Here is a 22751-nt window from a genome sequence, read left to right as displayed (position 1 = left end):
TTTAAATTACCTCTATAAGAAAGGGACCCTTTCTTTTTACGAAGTCACAAGCTGAATGAAACAATAAACAAAGAATGTGACAAAAAACCATGATCCAGAAGATTAAAATACCTTTTCATATTAAAAAAATGGATATACTACTTTTCTGCCTCAGGCATGACTTTTAGCAAAATACACTCTTTGAACCTGGAATGAAGCAGATTTTCCTTTCAACATCTGTCCCTGAACTGATGGGAGGTAAAGAAAAATCAAGTGTTGAATCTGTTGCTTAAGGAAGCATTCAGATGAGTATTGGCAGAGTTCCCCTAGGAATAAAACTGGGAGACTGAAAATCCAAAAGTATAGACATTATACAAAATATTATTTCATAATAATCAGCAAGTGATCAAATGGCAAGGATGGAGCTTTTAAATTCAGAGACAGACAGACAGAGAGAGTTTAACTTGGTCAAGGTCTTCACTCTTGGCTGGATGGTGAACAATCCACTTGCCAATACAGGAGTCAGGGGTTCAAGCCCTAATCTGGGAAGACCCCACGTGCCATGGAGCAACTAAGCCCGTGTACCACATCTACTGAGTCTGTGCTTGAGAGCCCAAGAGCCACAACTACTGAAACCCAGACTCCCTAAAAAGTTTGTGCTCTGCAACCAGGGAAGCCACCTCCATGAGATGCCTGCACACTGCAACTGGAGAGTGGCCCCTACTCATCACAGCTAGAGAAAGGGCCATGCAGCAACAAAGACCTAGCACAGCAAAAATAAAAGTAAATTATCAAATAAAAATTTTAATTACATTATTAAATTACTTTTTTAAATAGTAAGAGAAGTTTTATTTAAAAAAAAAAAACAATTTGGTCAAGCCTTATCTTGAACACATTCATTTACTTCCTCACAAATGTCAGGATCAGCTGTGTTTTTGAAGCAGATGAGTATCCAGGGTCACCTTCTGCCAGCTGCCTGAGTCCTGTTGCTTTTGATCACCTTCTCCAGCAGATGTGATATGATTCTTTCTGCCAGCTCACTCCTCTGTGTCTGCTAACTTGCTGCAGCCCGCTCTCATCTCACTAGCAAGGCTGCCTCTGGGTGAAGGCACTTACTCCTGCCACAGGTCCCTGTCATCTCCTGAAAGCACAGACTCCCGTGGCAGCTCTCCCTCTGGTCCTGGTGTCAGATTCAAAGGCCTGACCAGCTTCCGCTGGCAGAAGCTGCCTCTTAATTGCTATAGATCAGAGTACTGAACATGTCAATTAAAATAGAGTGGAAGAGGGCAGAAGAGATCTGGCATTTACCAAGATAACCCATTCCCTTCTGGGTTGATGGCTTTCTTTATGCCCCATGGTCCTGCCTGCCTAATGGGCAGTTCATTTCCCAGCAACACCATGAGCACAGCAACTGATTACAGTGTCTGTCTCCTTTGCCCTACTCTAGCAGACTTTTCTCTTTCCTATCATTTGTTCTCTTCTTTAGCAAAAGGGTTTGTCCTTAGAACTACTACATATTTCCAGGAGAGAAGAACTCTCCCAAACCACACACACAAACATGAGGAAAGAAGCCCCAGTTCTTTTCCTTCTCTTATTTGTCCTTTGTTCTCTCCTGTTACATTTCATTCATGGAATGTATGTATATAATTAATGACATGGCTAAAAACTTGATTCTTAGAGTGGCAAGGGGGTTTCACCGCATAGAGTCTAAAGATGAGTGAACGAAGACCCAGAGATTTGAGCTGACTTGCACAGGGCTACACAGATGCTTTCCTTCCTACCTCACTTTCTGGGCAATGCACACTTTCATTGCATGGCTACATTCCCAGGCTCTCGGTGTTTGAAGAATCCGATTAAGACCTAGAGAGGCAATTCCGTGTAGGATTGAAAACCAAGTCTACTGTGCTCATTGGTCCTGCCACCTATTAGCTTCTTTTTCTGTACATTGGGAGGTTACAGAAGTAAGATGGTCAGTGTTGGCAAAGCTCTTGGTCTGAACACATAGTGAATTCTACTCACAGACTCTTAATTATGTGGAAATTAGTATTCAGGAGGTAGATAGGTCCAGGACAAACCTGAATTATGGTGTCTGGGCATATTGAAAATCTGGGGCTGGAAGAGTTTGAGAAAAAAAGCAGAATTAGAAAGTTCATCCTGACCTTCCCTCCTTGCCCTTCTTCCCTGAAGCAGGTCATAAACCTCTCATGGGATGGTTCCCTCCCTTGTATCAACTTACTCCTTGAGTTGGGGAGTTTGGAGCTGAGGAATCTGTATAATAAACCTTGTTAAACTTGCCTTTGTCTTCCCAGTTACTTCTCCACCATTTAGAACTTCAAGTTCAAACACCTTACCATCTTGCCATTTTTTTCATGGATTTATTGTTTCTTTGCCCTTCCTTGGTGGCTCAGTGATAAAGAATCCACCGCCAATGCAGGAGGCCTGGGTTCGATCCCTGGGTCAGGAAGATCCCCTGGAGAAGGAAATGGCAACCCACTACAGTATTCTTGCCTGGGAAACTCCATGGACAGAGGAGCTTGGCAGGCTACGGTCCATAGGGTCACAAAGAGGCAGACACAACTTAGCGACTAAACAACAACATTGTTTCTTTGTCTTAAAGATATAAAAGCCTCCTGATTTGGTCATTTTTTCAGGTCTTCCTTCTCTTGTAGAACTTCCCATGGACATGTGAAAATTATGCTTTTCTCTTGTTAAATCCTTGTCAGTTTAATTTTCAGACCCTGCAAAGAACCCTAAGAGGGTAAAGAAAAAAATTTCCCTTCTCTACAAAGTGAAAACATTATTTAATGTATCTAAAAGTATTGTTTAATGTATGTAAATAAATTAGAGACTAATACTCTCTAATTTGATAGGTCAACAGTTGGCCAAATTTTATTTTTCCAAGTAAGTAGATAAATTCTACTTCCCATCACAACCATCTTGTAAATTAAAGAACACTTAGATTCATAGTAGAAAGGGTACAATTGGAAAAATAAAAACAATACTTCTCAAAAAGGAACAATTATTTTGCTTTTGATGAGAAAAGATTGTCAGGGCCAGTGTTGGCACAAACCCTGGAGCTCACGTGCCTCTTGTCTCTGGTTCATCTTCTCTAAGGAAGAAGCACGTGGCCAGAGGCTGTCTACAGCCTCGTTCTCTCCACCTTCCTGTGGCAAGGCTCAGGGGCTCTGACTGTGAAAGACAATTTCCAGGCTTCTAAATGGAGCATCTGCCAATCATCCAAGCCTTAGCCAGTGTTCTTCAAATATGCACATAAACCCATTTTTCCAGAATCAGAATGCCCAAAACATTATCAAAGGTAGATGATAGGCAGATCTGCAAAATGAGCAAGCCCTGCCCTTTGTTGAAAGAAAATCCATCTGCCCTTCTGGGGAAGTCCATAAAAATGGTATGGCAAAACCAATACAATATTGTAAAATAATTAACCTCCAATTAAAATAAGTAAATTTATATTTAAAAAAAAATCAGTGTGGGCTTTATATTTGGAGGCTCTAACCTGCCATCTTCTTGGTCAGCCAGCTCCCCAATTTTTTGGCCTTCCTAGGTGGTAATAGTGGTAAAGAACTTGTCTGCTAATGCAGGAGATGTTAAGAGACATGGGTTCGATCCTGGGGTCAAGAAGATCCCCTGGAGGAGGGCATGGCAACCCACTCCAGTATTCTGCCTGGAGAATCCCATGGACAGAGGAGCCTGGTGGGCCACTGTCCATAGGGTCACAAAGAGTTGGACACAACTGAAGCGACTTAGCATGCATGCACATGGGCTTTAACTGCATGAACTGTGTCCATACTTAAGGTGGTGATGGCCCTACTCAGCGCTGTGGGATTCAGCTGGGAGGTGAGGTGCCTGTAGGGACAGAGATAGACTAAGACAGGCAACAGAGGTGATCAGTAGTGCCAAGGCCCTGGTGTGTGTCACAAAAGGACACTGAAAACCCAGGGATGACTACAGGGAGACAGTCACTGACTCCAAATGTCTGAGGAACTGTCATGAGAAGAGAAAGCAAAACTGCTGGAGGGCATAAGGTCAAATGACTGGAAATAAGGAAAACCGATTTATGCTACAGAAAGAAAAAACTCAACTCTTACAGCTGTCAAGAGGAAAGAAAAAGAGAAGACAGAAGGGGAAGGGAGAGAAGAGAAAAGGAGGAGAGGGGAGCAGAGCGAAGGGGAGGAACTTACAGATTTTGACAAAAAGTTAGAGACCTTGATAATCCTGCAGTTTGATCTTGACCATCTTCTGGCTTCTTTCTGTTTTTCCTTGCCCACGATTGAATTTATTATTGATGAACTCAGAACATCCTTCCAGTTTGAATATGTTCTGGCTTTTATCAATAAATATGTCTTAAGTTTTTTTCCCTTAGTTTTGATTACAATTATCATTCATTGAATATTTTCTATGAAAAAGGCATTGTAAATTTTTGAAGTAGATGATTTTATTATCCTCATTTTTAGGTAGGGAAACTAAGTTTCAGAGTTAATATTTAATTTGTTCAAGTCACACAACCAGCATGAGAGTCAAAAACTTACTTCTAAACCAAATCTATCTAATGTTTAAATCCCATGGTGCGAGGCCTGAAAACAGTTCAAATTTATTACCTTGAAAGAATATTTTTTCTCATCTTGCTCTAGGAGCCTTTGTTTCATTACCAAATTCTATGCCTAGAAATTGACACAAATTTCTGGTTACTCAAGGATTGCCTTCAAGATCAGCATCATACATTTTTTTGCCCTTCCCAGATCTGTTTCCTTTGCCATCAACGCAAACTTCCGTGACAACAACTTCTGTCATGCTCTGTGAGTCAAGGCCCACATAAATGACATGTTAGACCACTAAGGATTCAATGTCCTTGACCCCAAACTATAGCCATGGGAAATAGATGGGGAAACAGTGGAAACAGTGTCAGACTTTATTTTTTGGGCTACAAAATCACTGCAGATGGTGACTGCAGCCATGAAATTAAAAGACGCTTACTCCTTGGAAGAAAAGTGATGACCAACCTAGACAGCATATTCAAAAGCAGAGACATTACTTTGCCAACTAAGGTCCGTCTAGTCAAGGCTATAGTTTTTCCAGTGGTCATGTACAGATGTGAGTGTTGGACAGTAAAGGAAGCTGAGCGCTGAAGAATTGATGCTTTCGAACTGGGGTGTTGGAGAAGGCTCTTGAGAGTCCCTTGGACTGCAAGGAGATCCAACCAGTCCATTCTAAAGGAGATTGGTCCTGGGTGTTCTTTGGAAGGAATGATGCTAAAGCTGAAACTCCAGTACTTTGACCACCTCATGCGAAGAGTTGACTCATTGGAAGGGACTCTGATGCTGAGAGGGATTGGGGGCAGGAGGAGAAGGGGATGACAGAGAATGAGATGGCTGGATGGCATCACAGACTCGATGGACGTGAGTCTGAGTGAACTCCAGGAGTTGGTGATGGACAGGGAGGCCTGGCGTGCTGCAATTCATGGGGACGCAAAGAGTCGGACACGACTGAGCGACTGAACTGAACTGAACTGAAGGCCAAATACCAATATATGATTATGTGTCTCTGGTTCCTCACCATATCAGAAATTTTATTCTATGAGTAGTGAAATTTCTCTACTAATAGTGCAAGTTCTGAATAATTATTTTCATCATGGTTGAGCAATCTCATCAGCTTTGAAACATGCCCGGATCTCTCTGAGCCCACATTTCCCTTAATGTAACCATGATTACATGGAATTAAATTCTATGTGCAGAAAAGAGCCTGGAACTTTTATTCATAGTAAAAAGTATTTGTGTTTCAGTGGGACTATGGGGGTGATGCATTAATTGATGTAAATTCTACTTATCACAATTATAAAAATTTCTGTAATTAGCACCTAATAGCTTCATAAGGTATTGGTTTTGTAAGAGTATGATTTTTCCTAACTGAACCACTGTATTGGTTTTTCCATACAGCCAATCCAGTCAGCAAGTCTCTAGTACGTCCAAATTAAAGACGACTTGTCAGCTCCGAGCGCCCTCTGCTGGTCACATTTGGGCACAACAGGCAAAGTAATGGAATTTACAGTTAGGTGAAGGTTAGAATTCAAAAATAGCTCAGATGAGATGGTTGGATGGCATCACCGACTCAATGGACATGAGTTTGGGTAAACTCCGGGAGTTGGTGATGGACAGGGAGGCCTGGCATGCTGCACAGTCCATGGGGTCGCAAAGAGTCAGACAGGACTTAGAGACTGAACTGAACTGCACTGAAGGTTAGAAAACGCCATTTTTAACTGATCAATCACTTTATAATTTACAAAATGCCTTCACTTCCATTGCTGTATAAGAGCTAGTTAACATGTTAAAATGGGACTCTCCTAGTATCCGTTTGAACTGATGTTATGTAATAGACCTGTGTTGTTTGTTGGAGGAGCCACTAGCCAAATCCAATTCCTATACTTGAAATGTTTGAATTGACAGGTTTTGTGAGTATAAAATACACATCATATTCCAGAACTTATTATCAGAAAAATTAAGGTTAAAATATTATGTTTTGGGAACTTCTCAGCTATTATTTCGTTCAATAAGCTCTCTGCTGTCTTTTCCTTCTGGGATACCCATTACCCTAGTGTCACCCTTTCTAAAAGAGTTGATTGTTCATAGAAAATTTCCTCACATTTTTACATCTTAATTGTCATTTCCCTTCTACCTGTATCATTTCTATTTCAAGCTCATATGTCCCTCTTCCAAATCCCCTGCTCAATTACCAATGCTTCTAAATGAATTCTTCATCTCATTTCTTAATCTTTTTAGCTTCAGAATTTGGTTCTTTTTTCAGAATTTTAATTTCTTTGGTAAGGAAATTAATTTTTTCATCAGTTAATCTTGTTCATTAATTTTATCCCTGAGCTCATTAAATTGCTTTCCTGAGTTTCCTTGCAGCTTGTTGAGTTTCTTTATGACAGCTACTTTTGAATTCTCTAACAGATTCTACTATTTTGTGACTTTAAGTTGGAATTCTGAAGAACTGTCATTTTCTTTTTGTGATACAACGTTTTTGTTGTTCTTCATGGTGTTTGATGAGTGGTTCTTTTGCTGCTGCATTTAAAGTAGTGAAAGCACTAAATACTACGAAAGTAGCATTTCTACTTGAGATAAGCTTTCTCTTTTTCCTAACTTGATTCTAGAGTCAACGGGTTGGGAATGAGAGGGCTTTCTTTTATTTCCCAGTAAGTGGCACTATAGCACAACATTTGGTTTCTCTTCTCTGAGCTGTTTCTGGTTGCATCACCCTCCACCGCCTCTGTAAGAGGCTTGGTCAAGTGCTTTGATTAGCACTGCTCGCGCCTTTGGGGATGCTGGCCCTCCGCCTGGAGCACTCGGGTGGTGAGCACTTCCGCAGCATTAAAGATCTGTTTAGTTTCAGTTCCTGCTGCCACAGGGGGAGAGAAATGGGAAGACAGGGAGCCAGGGTCTGCCTTGTCAAGTGCTGTCAGCTTCCCAGGTGCCACCACTGCAGGCCAGAGTCAGGGGCCGAATCTGTGGGCACCTCCACAGTCGGAAAGATGTGGTATCAGATGCCACTGCCTCTACTGTTCAGCTGGGCTTCCCTGGTGGCTCAGATGGTAAAGAATCTGCCTGTCATGTGGGAACCCCAGTTTGATCCCTGGGTCTGGAAGGTTCCCTGGAGAAGGGAATGGCAACCCACTCCAGTATTATTGCCTAGAGAATGCCCACGGACAGAGGAGCCTGGTGGACTGTACTCCACTAGGTCGCAAAGAGTTGGACAGGACTGACCTCTGCTTTTCAGTTACTTGTGGCCACAGGCACCACTACGGCTGGGGGGCTGTACACCACTCTTCTTGCTGATCCTCGGTTCTGTGGGGCTGCAGGCTCATCTGCCATGTCCAGGGGACCAGACTACAGGCACAGCCTCCACTGTTCCCCTGGCTTTATCTCCTCTGTTCCACCCGCCTTTGGATGTACAGACGTGTGGAATTCTCTAGCATCCTAGTATGGTGGGTAGAGGAAACTATGTTGAGTTGTGGATGCTTTATTGGCTGTAGATTGAAAGGGACAGAGGAAACGCCTCACTCAACCACAATGCTGGCATTGTTCTCCCTGGTTCTATTATTCCTCATCCTATAAACACTTCCAGCCTTTCACCCCATTTTACAGTTCTCCAAAAGAAGACTCTGCTTCATAGTTTGTCTGCTTAGTTCGTTTGTATCACCTAAATTGTCTTCTTTAATAATTTTTTAACACTCTGCATAGTTACAAAGATCCCAAGAATGTCAGAGTTGGAGAGGGCCTTATGAGTCTTCTTTCCATGGATCAATTCACCATGAAAACTTCTACACTGAGTTCCTACTATATGTCAGATACTGTGCTGGGCAAGAATAAGATGTAGTCCTAGCCAGGGTTGTATTTGGTTAGAAATCACTATTTCTCAGTGTAGCCTATTTCACCTTGAGAAACTGTTTGTATTAGCAAGATTCTGTTTACATCTAAAATAGAATTATACAACAGCCTGCATGTTTGGAGAAAGTAATTTCACTGGGGTTGGAGCATAACTTGGTAGATAACTTACTATTCCTGAGGCAGCCTAACAGCTTTAACCGTTAGAAAATTTCACTGATCATTTTGTCAAAATCATCCTGGTAAAGTGAAGTTTGCAAATTTACAAAATGTTCCTCTTTTTTGCTAGTAGTATTTTTACTAAAGTTTGCTTTTTCTGAAATTTATCACAGCTTTCTTTTGGTTAGTGTTTTCATGGAACACCTTTTTTTTTTTTTTTTTTACTTTCAATCTTTCTGAATCACATATTTTAAATATTTCTCTTATAAGCAGCATAAATTTGGATTTTCTCTGGAACATTTAGTTCACAAACACTTAACTGAAATGTTTTGGTTTGAATTTACCATCTAACTGCTGGCTTTCTAATTATTTCACTTTTCCCATGTTCCTTTTAGATTGATTATATTTTATTTTTCCATTTCCTTCAGTATTTTCTCTTAGTAGTCTTACATTCTTTTACTACTTTTTGTTGTTATAATAAAGATTACAGCAAGCATATTTGACATACCAAAGTCTAATAAAAGTTAGCATTTTTACTCTTCCAAGATGTTGCAGAAACTTTACCTTGCTACTCAGTATGTTCTGGGACCAGCAGCATAAATATCACCTGGGAGGTTGTTAAAATTCAAAATCTCCAGTCCCACTCTAGACCTTTTGATTAAAATCAAATGATTTAACAAGATCCCTAGGTGATTCATATGTTGAAAGTTTGAGAAATATTGCTTTATGGCACTTTAACTCCATTTACATTTTTATAATTCATATACAATTTTTGCATATTTATGTTTTAAACCACCAAGATACCTTACCATTGTTTTAGATGATCATTATTCCCTTATATTTACCAACAAATATATACTTTTCATTTATGTTTACTCCTTTCTGTATTTCTGACTTTTCACCCAAGATCTTTTTGCTTTTGCCTGCAGCATGTATACATCTTTACTGTAGCTTTTCATAGTTTTTGTTTCAAAACTTATTTCCTTGTCATTTAAAAAACTTTATTATGGACGTTGATGTGTGCCAAGTTGCTCCAGTCATGTCCAACTCTTTACGACTCTATGGACTATAATCGGCACAACCTCCTCTGTCCACGAGATTCTCCAGGCAAGAAAACTGGGATGGGTTGCCTTCCCCTCCTCCAGAGGATCTTCCTGACCCAGGGATTGAACCACTGTCTCTTGTCTCCTAAATTGGCTGGTGGGTTCCTCACCACTAGTGCCCTTTATTATGGACTATTTTCAAACACATATAAAAATAGAGAGAGTTCAGTTCAGTCGCTCAGTCATGTCTGACTCTTAGTGACCCCATGGACTGCAGCATGCCAGGCTGTCCTGTCTATCACCAACTCTTGGAACTTGTTCAAACTCACATCTATTGAGTCGGTGATACCATCCAACCATCTCATCCTCTGTCGTCCCCTTCTCCTCCTGTCTTCAATCTTTCCCAGGATCCGGGTCTTTTCCAATGAGTCAGTTCTTCACATCAGGTGGCCAAAGTATTGGAGTTTCAGCTTCACCATCAGTCCTTCCAATGAATATTCAGGACTGATTTCCTTTAGGATGGACTGGTTGGATCTCCTTGCAGTCTAAGGGACTCTCAAGAGTCTTCTCCAACACCACACCTCAAAAGCATCAATTCTCAGTGCTAGCATTCTTTATAGTTCAACTCTCACATCCATACATGACTATTGGAAAAACCATAGGTTTGACTAGATAGGCCTTTGTCAGCAAAGTAATATTTCTTCTCTTTAATATGCTATCTAGTTGGTCATACCTTTTCTTCCAAGGAGCAAGAATCTTTTAATTTCATGGCTGCAGTCATCATCTGCAGTGATTTTGGAGCCCCCCAGAATAAAGTATCTCACTGTTTCCATTGTTTCTCCATCTATTTGCCATGAAGTGACAGGACCAGATGCCATGATCTTCATTTTTTGAATGTTGAATTTCCACATGCCATGATCTTCGTTTTTTGAACGTTGAATTCTAAGCCAACTTTTTCCCTCTCCTCTTTCACTTTCATCAAGAGGCTCTTTAGTTCTTCTTCACTCTAAGGGTGATGTCATCTGCATATCTGAGGTTGTTGATATTTCTCCCAGTAATCTTGATTCAAGCTTCTGCTTCATCCAGTCTGGCATTTTGCATGATGTATTCTGCATATAAGTTAAATGAGCAGGGTGACAATAAACAGCCTTGATGTACTCCTTTTCCAATTTGGAACCAGTCCATTGTTCCATGTCTGGTTCTAACTGTTGCTTCTTGACCTGCACACAGATTTCTCAAGAGGCAGGTCAGGTGGTCTGGTATTCCCATCTCTTTCAGAATGTTCCACAGTTTGTTGTGATCCACACAGTCAAAGGTTTTGGCAGTCAATAAAGCAGAAAGATGTTTTTCTGGAACTCTCTTGCTTTCTTGCTGATCCAACGGATATTGGCAATTTGATCTGTGGTTTCTCTGTCTTTTCTAAATCCAGCTTGAGCATATGGAAGTTCACGGTTCATGTACTGTTGAAGCCTGGCTTGGAGAATTTTGAGCATTACTTTGCTAGCATGTGAGATGAGTACAATTGTGCAGCAGTTTGAGCATTCTTTGGCATTGCCTTTCTTTGGGATTGGAATGAAAAGTGACCCTTTCTAGTACTGTGTCCACTGCCGAGTTTTCCAAATTTGCTGGCATTGAGTGCAGCACTTTCACAGCATCATATTTTAGGATTTGAAATAACTCAACTGGAATTCCATCATCTCCACTAGCTTTGTTTGTAGTGATGCTTCCTAAGGCCCACTTGACTTCACATTCCAGGATGTCTGGCTGTAGGTGAGTGATCATAGCATCGTGGTTATCTGGGTTATTAAGTTCTTCTTTGTATAGTTCTTCTGTGTATTCCTGCCACCTCCTCTTAATATCTTCTGCTTCTGTTAGGTCTATACCATTTCTGTCCTTTATTGTACAGGAGGCAGTGGTCAAGATCATCCCCAAGAAAAAGAAATGCAAAAATAGAGAGAATAACATAATAAACCTGATTTACTCATTCCCAATTATTGATATGTGGCCAATCATTTCTTTTTTATACCTCATTTATATCCTATCCCCTGACACCATATCATCTGTAAATATTCCAGTGTATATCTCTGAAATAAAAGAACTCTTTTGTTTATAACACAACCCCAATATTATTATCAGACCAAAAAAATTAATACTAAATTCCTAATATCAACAAATATCCAGTCAGTGTTCTCATTTCCAATATCACCTTATAGATTTGTCTATTTTCAACTGAAGGATTGCTTGTATCTTATACCCTCCCAGTTCTCCATTGTCCTCACAAATATATTTTATTTTGAAGAATTTTTGCTAGTTGTTTGATAAAGTTTATCAGTCTGAATTTTGCAGTTCAATTTTATGTTGCTATTTAAAATGATCCTCAATGCCTTATACTTCCTATATATTAGTGGATAAACACAGAAACTTGGCAATTTTGTTGATAATATTGTTATTTTTCATTTGAAAGGATATAATACCTAATTTTCCCTCCTTTTAAAATACTGAATGTTGGTAATATTGTGTAGATCTATTAATTCTTTGAGGGTTGCAAACTGATTATAATATCATTCTGTCATTTTTAAAAATTTGACTAATAGTTAAAATGTTCTATAAAGGGAAATTTATCATAATCAACAATTCATTTATTCACCAATAAGGTATAGATCTTAATTTTTTTAAAAATTGGCAGAATAAATCCTTGATTATCCCTCTTATTCACTAGTTTTCAAAATAACGAACTGACCCACAGCATCTGAGGAGCCTGGCAGGCTTACAGTCCATGGGGTCGCAAAACAGTAGGACACGACTTAGCAGCTGAACAAAAACCACCACAGCATCTGCCACAGGTGATCAGCATGGGTCGTTTTAAGCAGACAAAATCATTTTAAATCATTGGTTTAAACATATTTGATATGTTTCTATCCATTTCAGTTATTATCCCTGTTGATGCACAAATTATCCTCTCTTTGGCTGACTGGGGATATATTGACACAACCTTAATTTCTTTTGACAGCCTCCTAAGCTACGACAAACCAGTTCAGTTCAGTTCAGTCACTCAGTCGTGTCTGACTCTTCACAACCCCATGAACTGCAGCACGCCAGGGCTCCCTGTCTATCACCATCTCCCGGAGTTCACTCAAACTCATGTCCATCGAGTCGGTGATGCCATCCAGCCATCTCATCCTCTGTCGTCCCTTTCTCCTCCTGCCCCCAATCCCTCCCAGCATCAGAGTCTTTTCCAATAAGTCAACTCTTTGCATGAGGTGGCTAAAGTACTGGAGTTTCAGCTTTAGCATCATTCCTTGCAAAGAAATCCCAGGGTTGATCTCCTTCAGAATGGACTGGTTGGATCTCCTTGCAGTCCAAGGGACTCTCAAGAGTCTTCTCCAACACCACAGTTCAAAAGCATCAATTCTTTGGCGCTCTGTTTTCTTCACAGTCCAACTCTCACATCCATACATGACTACTGGAAAAACCATTGCCTGACAAACCAAGACAGTGTATTAAAAAGCAGAGATATTATTTTACTGACAAAGGTCTGTATAGTGAGAGCTATGGTTTTTCCAATAGTTATGTACTGTATGTGAGAGTTAGACCATAAAGAAAGCTGAGCATTGAAGAATTGGTGCTTTTGAATTGTGGTGTTAGAGAAGACTCTTGAGAGTCCCTTCGAATACAAGGAGATCAAACCAGTCAATCCTAAAAGAAATCCACTTTGAATATTCATTGGAGGGACTGATGCTGAAGCTGAAGCTCCAATACTTCGGCCACCTGATGTGAAGAGCTGACTCATCAGAAAAGACTGGGAAAGACTGAGGGCAGAAGAAGAATCAGAGGATGAGATGATTAGATAGCATCACTGACTCAATGAACATGAACCTGAGCAAACTCTGGGAGATAGTGGAGGACAGGGGAGCCTGGTGTGTGTAGTCTATGGGGTTGCAAAGAGTCAGACAACACTTAGTGACTGAACAACAGTTATTCTATTTTTAATTTTGTAAGGAACCTCCATACTGAGATTTACTATAAGAGTAGATCCCAAGTGTTCTCAACACACACACACACACACATGTAAGAGTAGATCCCAAGTGTTCTCAACACACATACACAAAGTTAACTATGAGAGGTGATAGTTATGCTAGTTTGTGATAATAATTTCACAGTGTATATGTACATCAAAACATCACACTGTACCTCTTAAACATATATTTGTCAAAAATAAGCACAGTTGTTTTTTTTTTTTTTTTAAAGGATACACGATCAGAAATGAGGCCTTTCAAATGAATGCCTAGGAAGTTTGTGGTTTTCCAGGCCCCCAGTAGTGCATGAGCTTCTTCTCTTTCCAGAGCATCTTAAAGGAACCCGACACATCTTAACAGGATTTTAGAATGTTACAACTGAAGGCGTGCTTACAGATTACCAACCCTCACTGCAACAAGTTTATCAGGAGAAAGATTAAGTGGGGTCCCGAGGCCCTGAGCCAAGTTCACAGCAAAGCCAGGACTAGGACCCAGGTCTCCTTACTCCTATTGATTTCTTTAGCCATGGCTTTGCTGCAGTGTTCGGTTCATGTTTGTTTAAGAATGTGACTCAGATATAACAGGGAGGGAAACACATGATCTTTCTGCTTCTTGATATGTGGGTGAGATTTTTCAAATCCCTACCCTAACATGGCATAGCCCAAAGTCCTCTCAGAGATGTCTCCAAATTTCCAGAGTGTAGGTGACTGTGGTTCTTCTGGATGCCTTTAAAGGAGGGGGTGTCTCGTGCGCTTCCTCTCCACACCACAGGGCCAGAACCTGACACTCAGACCCAGGCATATGCACGAGACCTATCCAAGAATACTGGGTACCTCCTGCTGCAGATTACAGGAAGTCACCTTAATTACGCACTTAAAGTTTTAATTGTCTTCTAGGTGTGCAAACTTTTATCCCTACCAAGCTTCATCCATTCTCTAGAAACTGAAGGCTGAATCAGCACATCGAATTTCTTCAACTTAAAAACTGAAGAGTAATGTCTGCGCGTCACTGGTGCTCCTTGGGTGTCTGGCACGGACAGTGTTAAAACAGCAAAGAGCAATTTTGCTTAGGCAAAAATGAGTGTATTTGGGAGAAGGATTTGCAATTTGGGACAAGCAAGCTATGTTGAAACATAAGCAAGTCAGCAGAACAAAGTGAAGGGCTGTTTCAAATGAAAGTTTGTTTGAGGAGAATGAGATTTCAAAGTGGTGGTGTCTTCTCATTGGCTGAAGCATAGGGCAGCTTAGAGTTGCCAAGTGAGAGAGGAAATCTCCCTTCTTCCTGCTAAATTACACGAGCAGCAACGCGTGGGACGTGTGAGAGCCCTCCTCTCGTGGCTTCCCAACTCCAATTTTGGATTGGGTTTCCTTAGCACATTTTCACAGTAGTATAAATACATAATGGAGATCACTTAGACTCCCTGTAACATTTGCCAAAGAAGAAAGTGAAGTCTAGGTTCTGGTCCAGGGAAACTTAAATAGTTCTCTCTCTTAAATCAGTTTAATAGTCACTGAAAATTGTGTCTTAGCTTTAAGTAAGCAGCTGAATTTCTGTAGAATCAGTTTCCACATCATGGCTAGTCTAGCAAACAAAATTAGATAAAGAAACACACCTCATAAAGCTAAAATGTTCAATAAATGGTAGTTATTATTGATGCCTATTTTCAACATCCATGGAATACATGTGTGGTGCAGACTGTTTTTGGCCTCATGGAGTATAACCATTAGATTATTGTGTGAACATTCATGCATCTGTTTTTCTCTCAAATAAATCAACCAAGCTATCAACCACCACACACAAAACAAAGCCATTTCTCTAATGGATTTAGATTTGGGAATACTTGTTGAGTACATTGAGTTGAATACATTGAGTTAATGTACTAGGCATCAATATATGCTTCCCTGGTAGCTCAGCTGGTAAAGAATCTGCCTGCAATGCGGGAGGCCCAGTTCAATTCCTGGGTCAGGAAGATCCCCTGGAGAAGGGGCAGCCTACCCTATCCAGTATTCTTGGGCTTCCCTGGCACAGATGGTAAAGAATCTGCCTGCAATGTGGGAGACCTGGGTTTGATCCCAGGGTTGGAAAGATCCCCTGGAGGACATTGGCAACCCATTCTAGTATCCAGTATACTTGCCTGCAGAATCCCCATGGACAGACGATCCATGGGGTCACACAGAGTCGGACACAACTGAGTGACTAAGCACAGCACATAGGCATCAGTATAATGTTATATGTGGTTACAGTAACCAGTGTAAAAGAAAAAGCTACTGTTATTAAATGACATTTTAGGGTTAACTTTATAAAGAAAAAACAAATGAATGTTCCCAGAACTCCCCAAGTCCTTGAATGCAGTAAAGAAAACATGAGACAGGGACCACTGATGCAACAAATGAATGACTTTATTAAGAGAAAATGACAAGGTTGGTGTTTGCCTCCAACCATTCAGGAAAACCAGCACACAGACTTATACAATACTTTGGTTTAAAAATTATTCATAATATCAATGTTAAACCTGACGTTAAAGGAAATCAAATGGGATGCAAGGTGTAAAAAATGAAGCACTGACACACAAGTTTGCATAGATGAACAGATGGAGATGTGTAAGTGGCACTGAACGGAGGCCTGAGTACTGGAGAGACATCACCACCCCAGCCGCCCAGGACACAAGAACGTCTCCAGCACCACGCTTTCTCACTTTCTCCAAAGAGGGCGTGAGCAGGAATGTGTGCTGTATGAAGGTGAATTGAAACAGTCTGTTTCCATAAGCCTCGTCCAGAAGGATGCACATATACCCGCCAAAACCCAGTATCAGTCACCTTTAAGGCATCCAGTGTCTCTTAGTTTCATTAATCTCTAGACAGGCAAGTGATTTGAGGTGGCCTCCTCTTTTTCTGAACTGAGGCCAGTAACTCTATTCCATTAAGGTTCTGTTCAATTCTGTGAAATAACTATGTCAAAGCTGCCTTTCTCCTAGGGCTTGGCTACAAACTGGTAAGTGCTTGGGATAACATCTCACTTGTTTAAACATCCACATTCTAAATGTCAAAGGGCTTTTTCACCAAAGCATCCAACACCTTTTGGGCACTGTGCTGTTATTAATCTCTCTCTCTCAAGAGCGTACTTTTCCAAATTTTGAGACAAATGACAGCGCACCTAAAATTTCCTGAGCAACTTGATTCATATGAAAAACTCCTGTACTTTATAATTCAGCACCTCTCAGGATACAACAGTGTGTTGGGATGGATTCTTCTTAAGGACTACCGCATTTACAGAGAATTCTCACTTTGGAATATCATTTCTATACCCTATCATCTCGTAATATTTCATGAACAAATACTACCTTGCTTTTAAGAGGCAGGTAGAAAATACAGCTATAGCTGGGAAATGACATTTGGCTTTCAGTTGATGGCAAACCTGAAGTTATAGCCTACAAGGATTCCAGCAGCTAATTCAATGAGAAATTTTAAAAATTCTAACATCAAAAACCTTCCCATTATATTTAACAGCTAGAAACTATTTTAGCAGTTATGGTCCAAAACTCAGGGCAACAAAAGCTTCTCCCAAGCATATGAGGTGTAACAGTATATCCTCTCACCTTTCTCTTTGCTGTCCTTAATCCTTGCTCTTCTGTGAAGGAAATGTCACTCAGACCCTGTCTTTCAATTCTTCCATTCTTTCTATATGAACCTCAGCAATGAGTCACGGGGCACTAAGTTATACAATTAACTCTGTCCTTATCTGAAATGCTGAAATCAGCACAGTGCCAGCTCCTTAGGCTATACACATTTACTCAAAAGTGAGAGAAACATTTTCTAGTTTGCTGAGAATACACAAAAACATTTAAGTCTATTAGGAACATATTTCTAGGCAGTGTTCACAAATATTTAAGGGCAGAAAGAGTGATCTTTAGGACCAGACATTTCCACGAATCAACATGATTACTTAGATGACATTGTATTACTCTGTGGCATCAAATGCAAGCCTAAAAAACCACTCTGGTATCTTCCCTACCCTAGCAAAAGTTTTTCTGATTTTCTCTTGAAAGTAATAAAATAGAAACACTTTTCACATCAACAAATCTCCCATTTGAGTAAATGTCTCTGTTTTGTTTGTTTGTTTTCCTTTTTTGTTAACGTATGTATGCATTTCAATACATAAGAGTGTTAGCAAAATTTTTACAGAATAACTGACTTCACTGCATAACAGAACCTTTGGAAACATCTTCTACACAAACACCATAGGAAATGAAGACAGTCAACTCTCAACTATTCAGGAAGTGATCACCTGAAGAATATGCTCAAGAAATTCTCACTCTCCAACCACCAGCATTCCTGATCATGCCACTGCTCATTCACAGACTGAGAGGCAATTTGAAATGAAATGACACACTTAGCAGTGTGTATGTCACCCATAGCTCGGTGGGAGGAAGTCCAAAACGTCTGATGACAAGGAGGTTTGGGGCTCACCTGTGAATCTGATACCTCAATGGAGAGTTGATAGTCACTCATCTATAGGAAATACAGTACACTGACCTTGGTCAGAATCAAAGTAATTTAAGGCAATACTGCTCCTCACAGACATTGCTGACATAAGTGTAAGTCTCATAAGAGAAGTGACTCTGTACAAGTGAGGGTTTCCTTCTTTACCCTTCCATTCTTGACTTCTCTAGAAATAAATCTACCACTTCTAAAGAGAGTTAAACATCAGGGGCAACAGCAGCCCCAGCTGTTCCCTTTGATAATCTTATGTACCACCAGGGATGACAGAGACTTTTCCTGGAGAACCCCAGGTGACACTGCAAACCACACAGCACTATCAGGACAGGCTCTGGTGTGCTTCTCCCTGCCCCGCTGACCTATGACAGACGAGGGAGAAAAAAGATCCTATCACCAGTAAGACCAGCAGTTATGGCTTTAAGACACAGGCACCACCAGATAGAAGGAAAAACACTTTATCTAATCACTCCTCTGACTCTGAGCTGTAAGCAGTAGACAAAGTATTATTAAAAACGTTTTTTTTTTCTTTTTGCTCAAACAGCAGGTTTTGATTTTTGTATGTTTGGTTCTAAAAAACTGATGTTATCAGAATATGACACACTAGGTAACAGTGAAATCTACCTGAAGGGTTTCCTTTCTGCACTGAAGTCCCCAACACAAACCAAAGGGAAACAAGCCTTTGAGAGCAAGTTCTGTTTTGTTCTCAGTTCTTCAGAAAGCTGCTTACATGGCAGTCTCGTGCCTTTAACAGGCTGAGGACATTACAATCACCACAGTTACCTTTCAAGAAAATCAACACTGAATAAATGAATAATCTCCCCCAACGTGATTTTTATATAAAGGCAACACTCATTAAAAATCAAGGCCCGAAAATGTTAACCACTCATGTGGTAAACCAAATGCACCATATTATACCAGGGGTTTCTAAAGAGCAATTTGGCACAAGACAAAATTCGGAGAATATCAGACAGCATTAAAGAAAAATAATTATCAGTTAAACGTTAACTTTTATACTGAAAAGTCCCGACATTGTGCGAAGGGTATGGACAAAGTCAGCAATGGATTTATTCATCATCCAGTTCTGCTGCAGGCCACGCAAAAAAAAGGGGAAAACAAGTTTGGTTCCTAATTTTCTCAAGCGAGTTCAGTGGAGCACAAGGCCCAAGGTCATGCTTTTTGGAATATGTTGATCTAGATCCAAGTGGCCACTGCTATTCTAGAAAGGTTTTCCTCTTGGGAGCATCTATCCGTATCTTTTCTACTTCAGATGTTTCCCTATGATCAAAACCCATGAAGTCTTTTCTGCAGTTCGTCTGCTGCTGGTTATTGTAAATTCACTTAATAAATATTAAGTCACTGTGTGCAAAGTCACCTTCTAAAAATCTTAATGTCATTTTAAAGCATGTGAAGCAACTGTCCCGTCGCCCAATGAAATTATGTCTAACAACAGTTTGACAATAGTCACATTTTTTTTTCAACTCAGATCATTTAAACTGACCCTTTTCTAACCTTGCTTCCAGGTGATGACTTACAAAAAGTTAGGTTGGGGCGATGCGGTGTCCATGTCCAGCAGCCTCATGACAAGGCTCCACACTGTGCTCATTCAGTAACACTGATGTTAATGGGGTCTGGCCCCTGGGAGAACAGAGGTATAGAAACAGGAAGATTTTCCAAGGCCAAGATGATTACTTTACATCACCACATTAAAGCATAATACACTATGGATCTAAAAATTAAACTGTATGTGTTCCAGCAGTAGGAAAAGAAATAAAATAAATGCTTCCATATTTATATAAAAAGGACAAGTGGAAAGCAGAGAACACAGTGAAGATGTTTGGCAGTTTCTTAAAATAAAGTGCTAGTTGCCTCTAAATGGGGCTTCTCCGGTGGTGCAGTGGTAAAGAATCCACCTGCAGTGCAGGAGACCCAGGTTTGATCCCTGGGTTGGAAAGATCCCCTGGAGTAAGAAATGGCAACCCACTTCAGTATTCTTGCCTGGAAAATTCCATGGACACACAGAGTTGCTTCTACAGTCTCAAAATTAACAATAATTAACAATTACACTATTTGAATGAGAATAAGAGGAATTCAACTGGTTGTTTTATGTGTCTTCTTATTCACAGGAAAAGAATTACTCTGATACTCCTTAAAAAATGTCTGCTTTACAAAAAAAAAATTTAATTAAATTAAAATATTTAAAAACTCTGATCTTTTAAAAACATTAAAAAAAATAATGAATTTTCAATACAGAAGTTGAATTGTGTGTAATGAGGGAAATACTACCTTTGGTCACTTACTAACATAGCTGAAACACTAATATCCTGGTTATGTGTAAAGTGACCTGACATTTTTTGAGTAAAATACACCCAGTTAGCATTTTACAGTAATAAATATGATTGCATGAAGTAGTACAGGAGAGGATAAATGGAGAATTTGAAAAGAAGAACTGATCATTGTATGAGATAGAAAAATAAACATTTATAAAATAAAAATATGGCAAATGATGTTGCCCATTTGCCTGATTTTCAAATAAAAATACATTGTTTTTCTTTTCTTTAAAGCTACTATAAAAAACTTTTAAAAACATGAAGCAAATCACAGGGCAGACAAAGAAAAATATAGCATTACTATGAATCAAAAGGCCTAACCTTTGATATTGAAAACATCTTCTGGAATTAGATTTAAGGCTAGCAACTCCATTTGGTCTCCTCTTGCCTATTTAACTGAAGATTTTTCGTCCTCAGTCATTTCATCCTGGACATGCAAAGTTCTGTTCTTTTCCCTTTCCCTATTTCTCCAAAATGACTACAACCTTAAGGATTTTATTTCTAGATTATTATTTTCTCAAAACTTAACTCTTCAGTATCCTTTGCTTAAGTTCATACAATCCAAAAACTATGAAACTAAAGCTATTCCTCAAAAGGAAAAACCCAAATCCTCTGAGAAGCTAGTCTAAAAAACTTCATGAATATTGTCCAACTAGAAAGACTATTTCAAAAGATAAGGCAAACAGAAGGCAGTTCCCAGCCAGAAAGGAATGGATTAACAACTTTTTTCTCAAGTATAAATATGCTGAATATGCAACATGACTGATATTTATGTTAACTAAGTGGTATGGAAAAAGAAGCATTTACATGAGGCTAGAAGATTAACAAAAATTCCATATTTCCTGAAGAGAGGTTTCAGGTCTGGCACAAAGGAATCCAACGCCCATGTGTCACTAACCAAAATGATTGGATGAAGAACTTCTTTATCAACTTTGAGTCCAATTAATCTGCTTATTGACAGATATACAAGATTTTTTTGAGAGGTTGCCAACCAATGCTGCTGTTTTATATGCAAGAGGAAAAATTCACTCTTACAGCCAGAGAAAATGACAGCATCATTACTTACATAAACATCTTTTCAATTCTAATTCCCTTGGCTTTATACATAAATGTAAAATAAGAGAAAGGATACAAAATTTTTCATCTTTAATTGATCTTGCAGACTTGAGTTAAAACTTCTTAGAATTAAATTTTTGCCAAAGTACTAAAAAATGGTTCAATGCCCAGAGGCTTTAGCATTCTTGCTATTGTGGAGGCAATGGCAGAGACAGTGTTAGTGAATGACATCTAGGCCAAATTTTCCCAGAAGGGTGTGTAAGGATACATATAACCTCTACAGTCTTTATAGTCAGTTACATATTTCAACTGTTCCTTTTTATTTTTCTTTTTAAATACTTTATGGTTGTGATTTTTTTTCTTTCCCTGAATAGCAAAAAAAAAAAAAAAAAAGCAAAAGTCTCTTATCTTTTAATATATCATACACTAATGCACCAAAAAAGCTATTTCTTATATTCTTTTATTCTGCATTGCATCCAAACATTATGTTTTACTTCAATCATTACCTCCACAAAATCCTAACTGCTAAGTAAAGCCTATTCGTTAAATATCAATACTCCATACCTAATGAAAATGGCATTTTATAGAGCTCTTAGATACTATACCCCAGGAAGTATATGCTCCATAGAGATGGCCAATATTCAGAAGCTAGATTTTCTTGTACTGCCCAAGTGATCAGGAATAACCAAAATATTTTAAATGAATGAAAAATATTCATGGTCCAAAAAACACTTAAGGATAAATCTTAGGAATACAAAATAGAGGAAGAAAAAAATAAGCGTGGAATATGTTCTGTATAATCCAGTAATTTTGCTACAGTGAGTCCGTTTTCAAGGCAGATTCCTAGGTTTTTACGGTTTATAATGGAAACCTGAGGAGAGAAGGAAAAAGGAAGAAACATGATTAAGGAAAAAATTTCTGAGACGCTGTTTTTCTCCCTGTTCAAATAAAACAATGTTATCTATATTTCTATGCATTTTAAATGGTTCATGTGTTTTGTTTGTTCTTGGTTGTAAGCATACAAATTGGCTCTCCATATCTGTGGGTTCTCCATCCAGCATGGATTGAAAATATTCAGAAAAAAAAAAAAAATCCCAGAAAGTTCAAGTTTTGAATTTGACATACATTTGAAGTATTTACAGAGCATTTACACTGTATTATACATTATTAATATAAGTAATCTAGAGATGACTTAAAGTTTAGGGGAGGGTGTACGTAGGTCATATGCAAATACTATGACATTTTATATAAGGGGCTTAAGAATCCAGGGATTTTGAAA

General features: G+C 39.3%; 1 protein-coding gene across 2 annotated transcripts in view; it reads right to left on the bottom strand.

Moving 5' to 3' along the window:
• Positions 1 to 15974: 15974 nt before the first annotated feature.
• CCDC50 (coiled-coil domain containing 50) overlaps positions 15975 to 22751 on the bottom strand; it is an 83761-nt gene continuing 76984 nt past the window's right edge. For both annotated transcript variants that reach the window (XM_040253324.1, XM_040253333.1), the window contains one exon: positions 15975 to 22343. In XM_040253324.1, the coding sequence (XP_040109258.1) occupies positions 22324 to 22343 (20 nt within the window). In that variant the 3' untranslated portion in view covers positions 15975 to 22323. The remainder of the gene's footprint in view (positions 22344 to 22751) is intronic.

Source organism: Oryx dammah, unplaced genomic scaffold (genome assembly GCF_014754425.2).
Source record: "Oryx dammah isolate SB20612 unplaced genomic scaffold, SCBI_Odam_1.1 HiC_scaffold_2, whole genome shotgun sequence".
Classification (NCBI taxonomy): Eukaryota; Metazoa; Chordata; class Mammalia; order Artiodactyla; family Bovidae; genus Oryx; species Oryx dammah.
The sequence above is the reverse complement of the archived record's forward strand: the minus strand, read 5'-3'. Positions and strand labels throughout refer to the sequence as shown.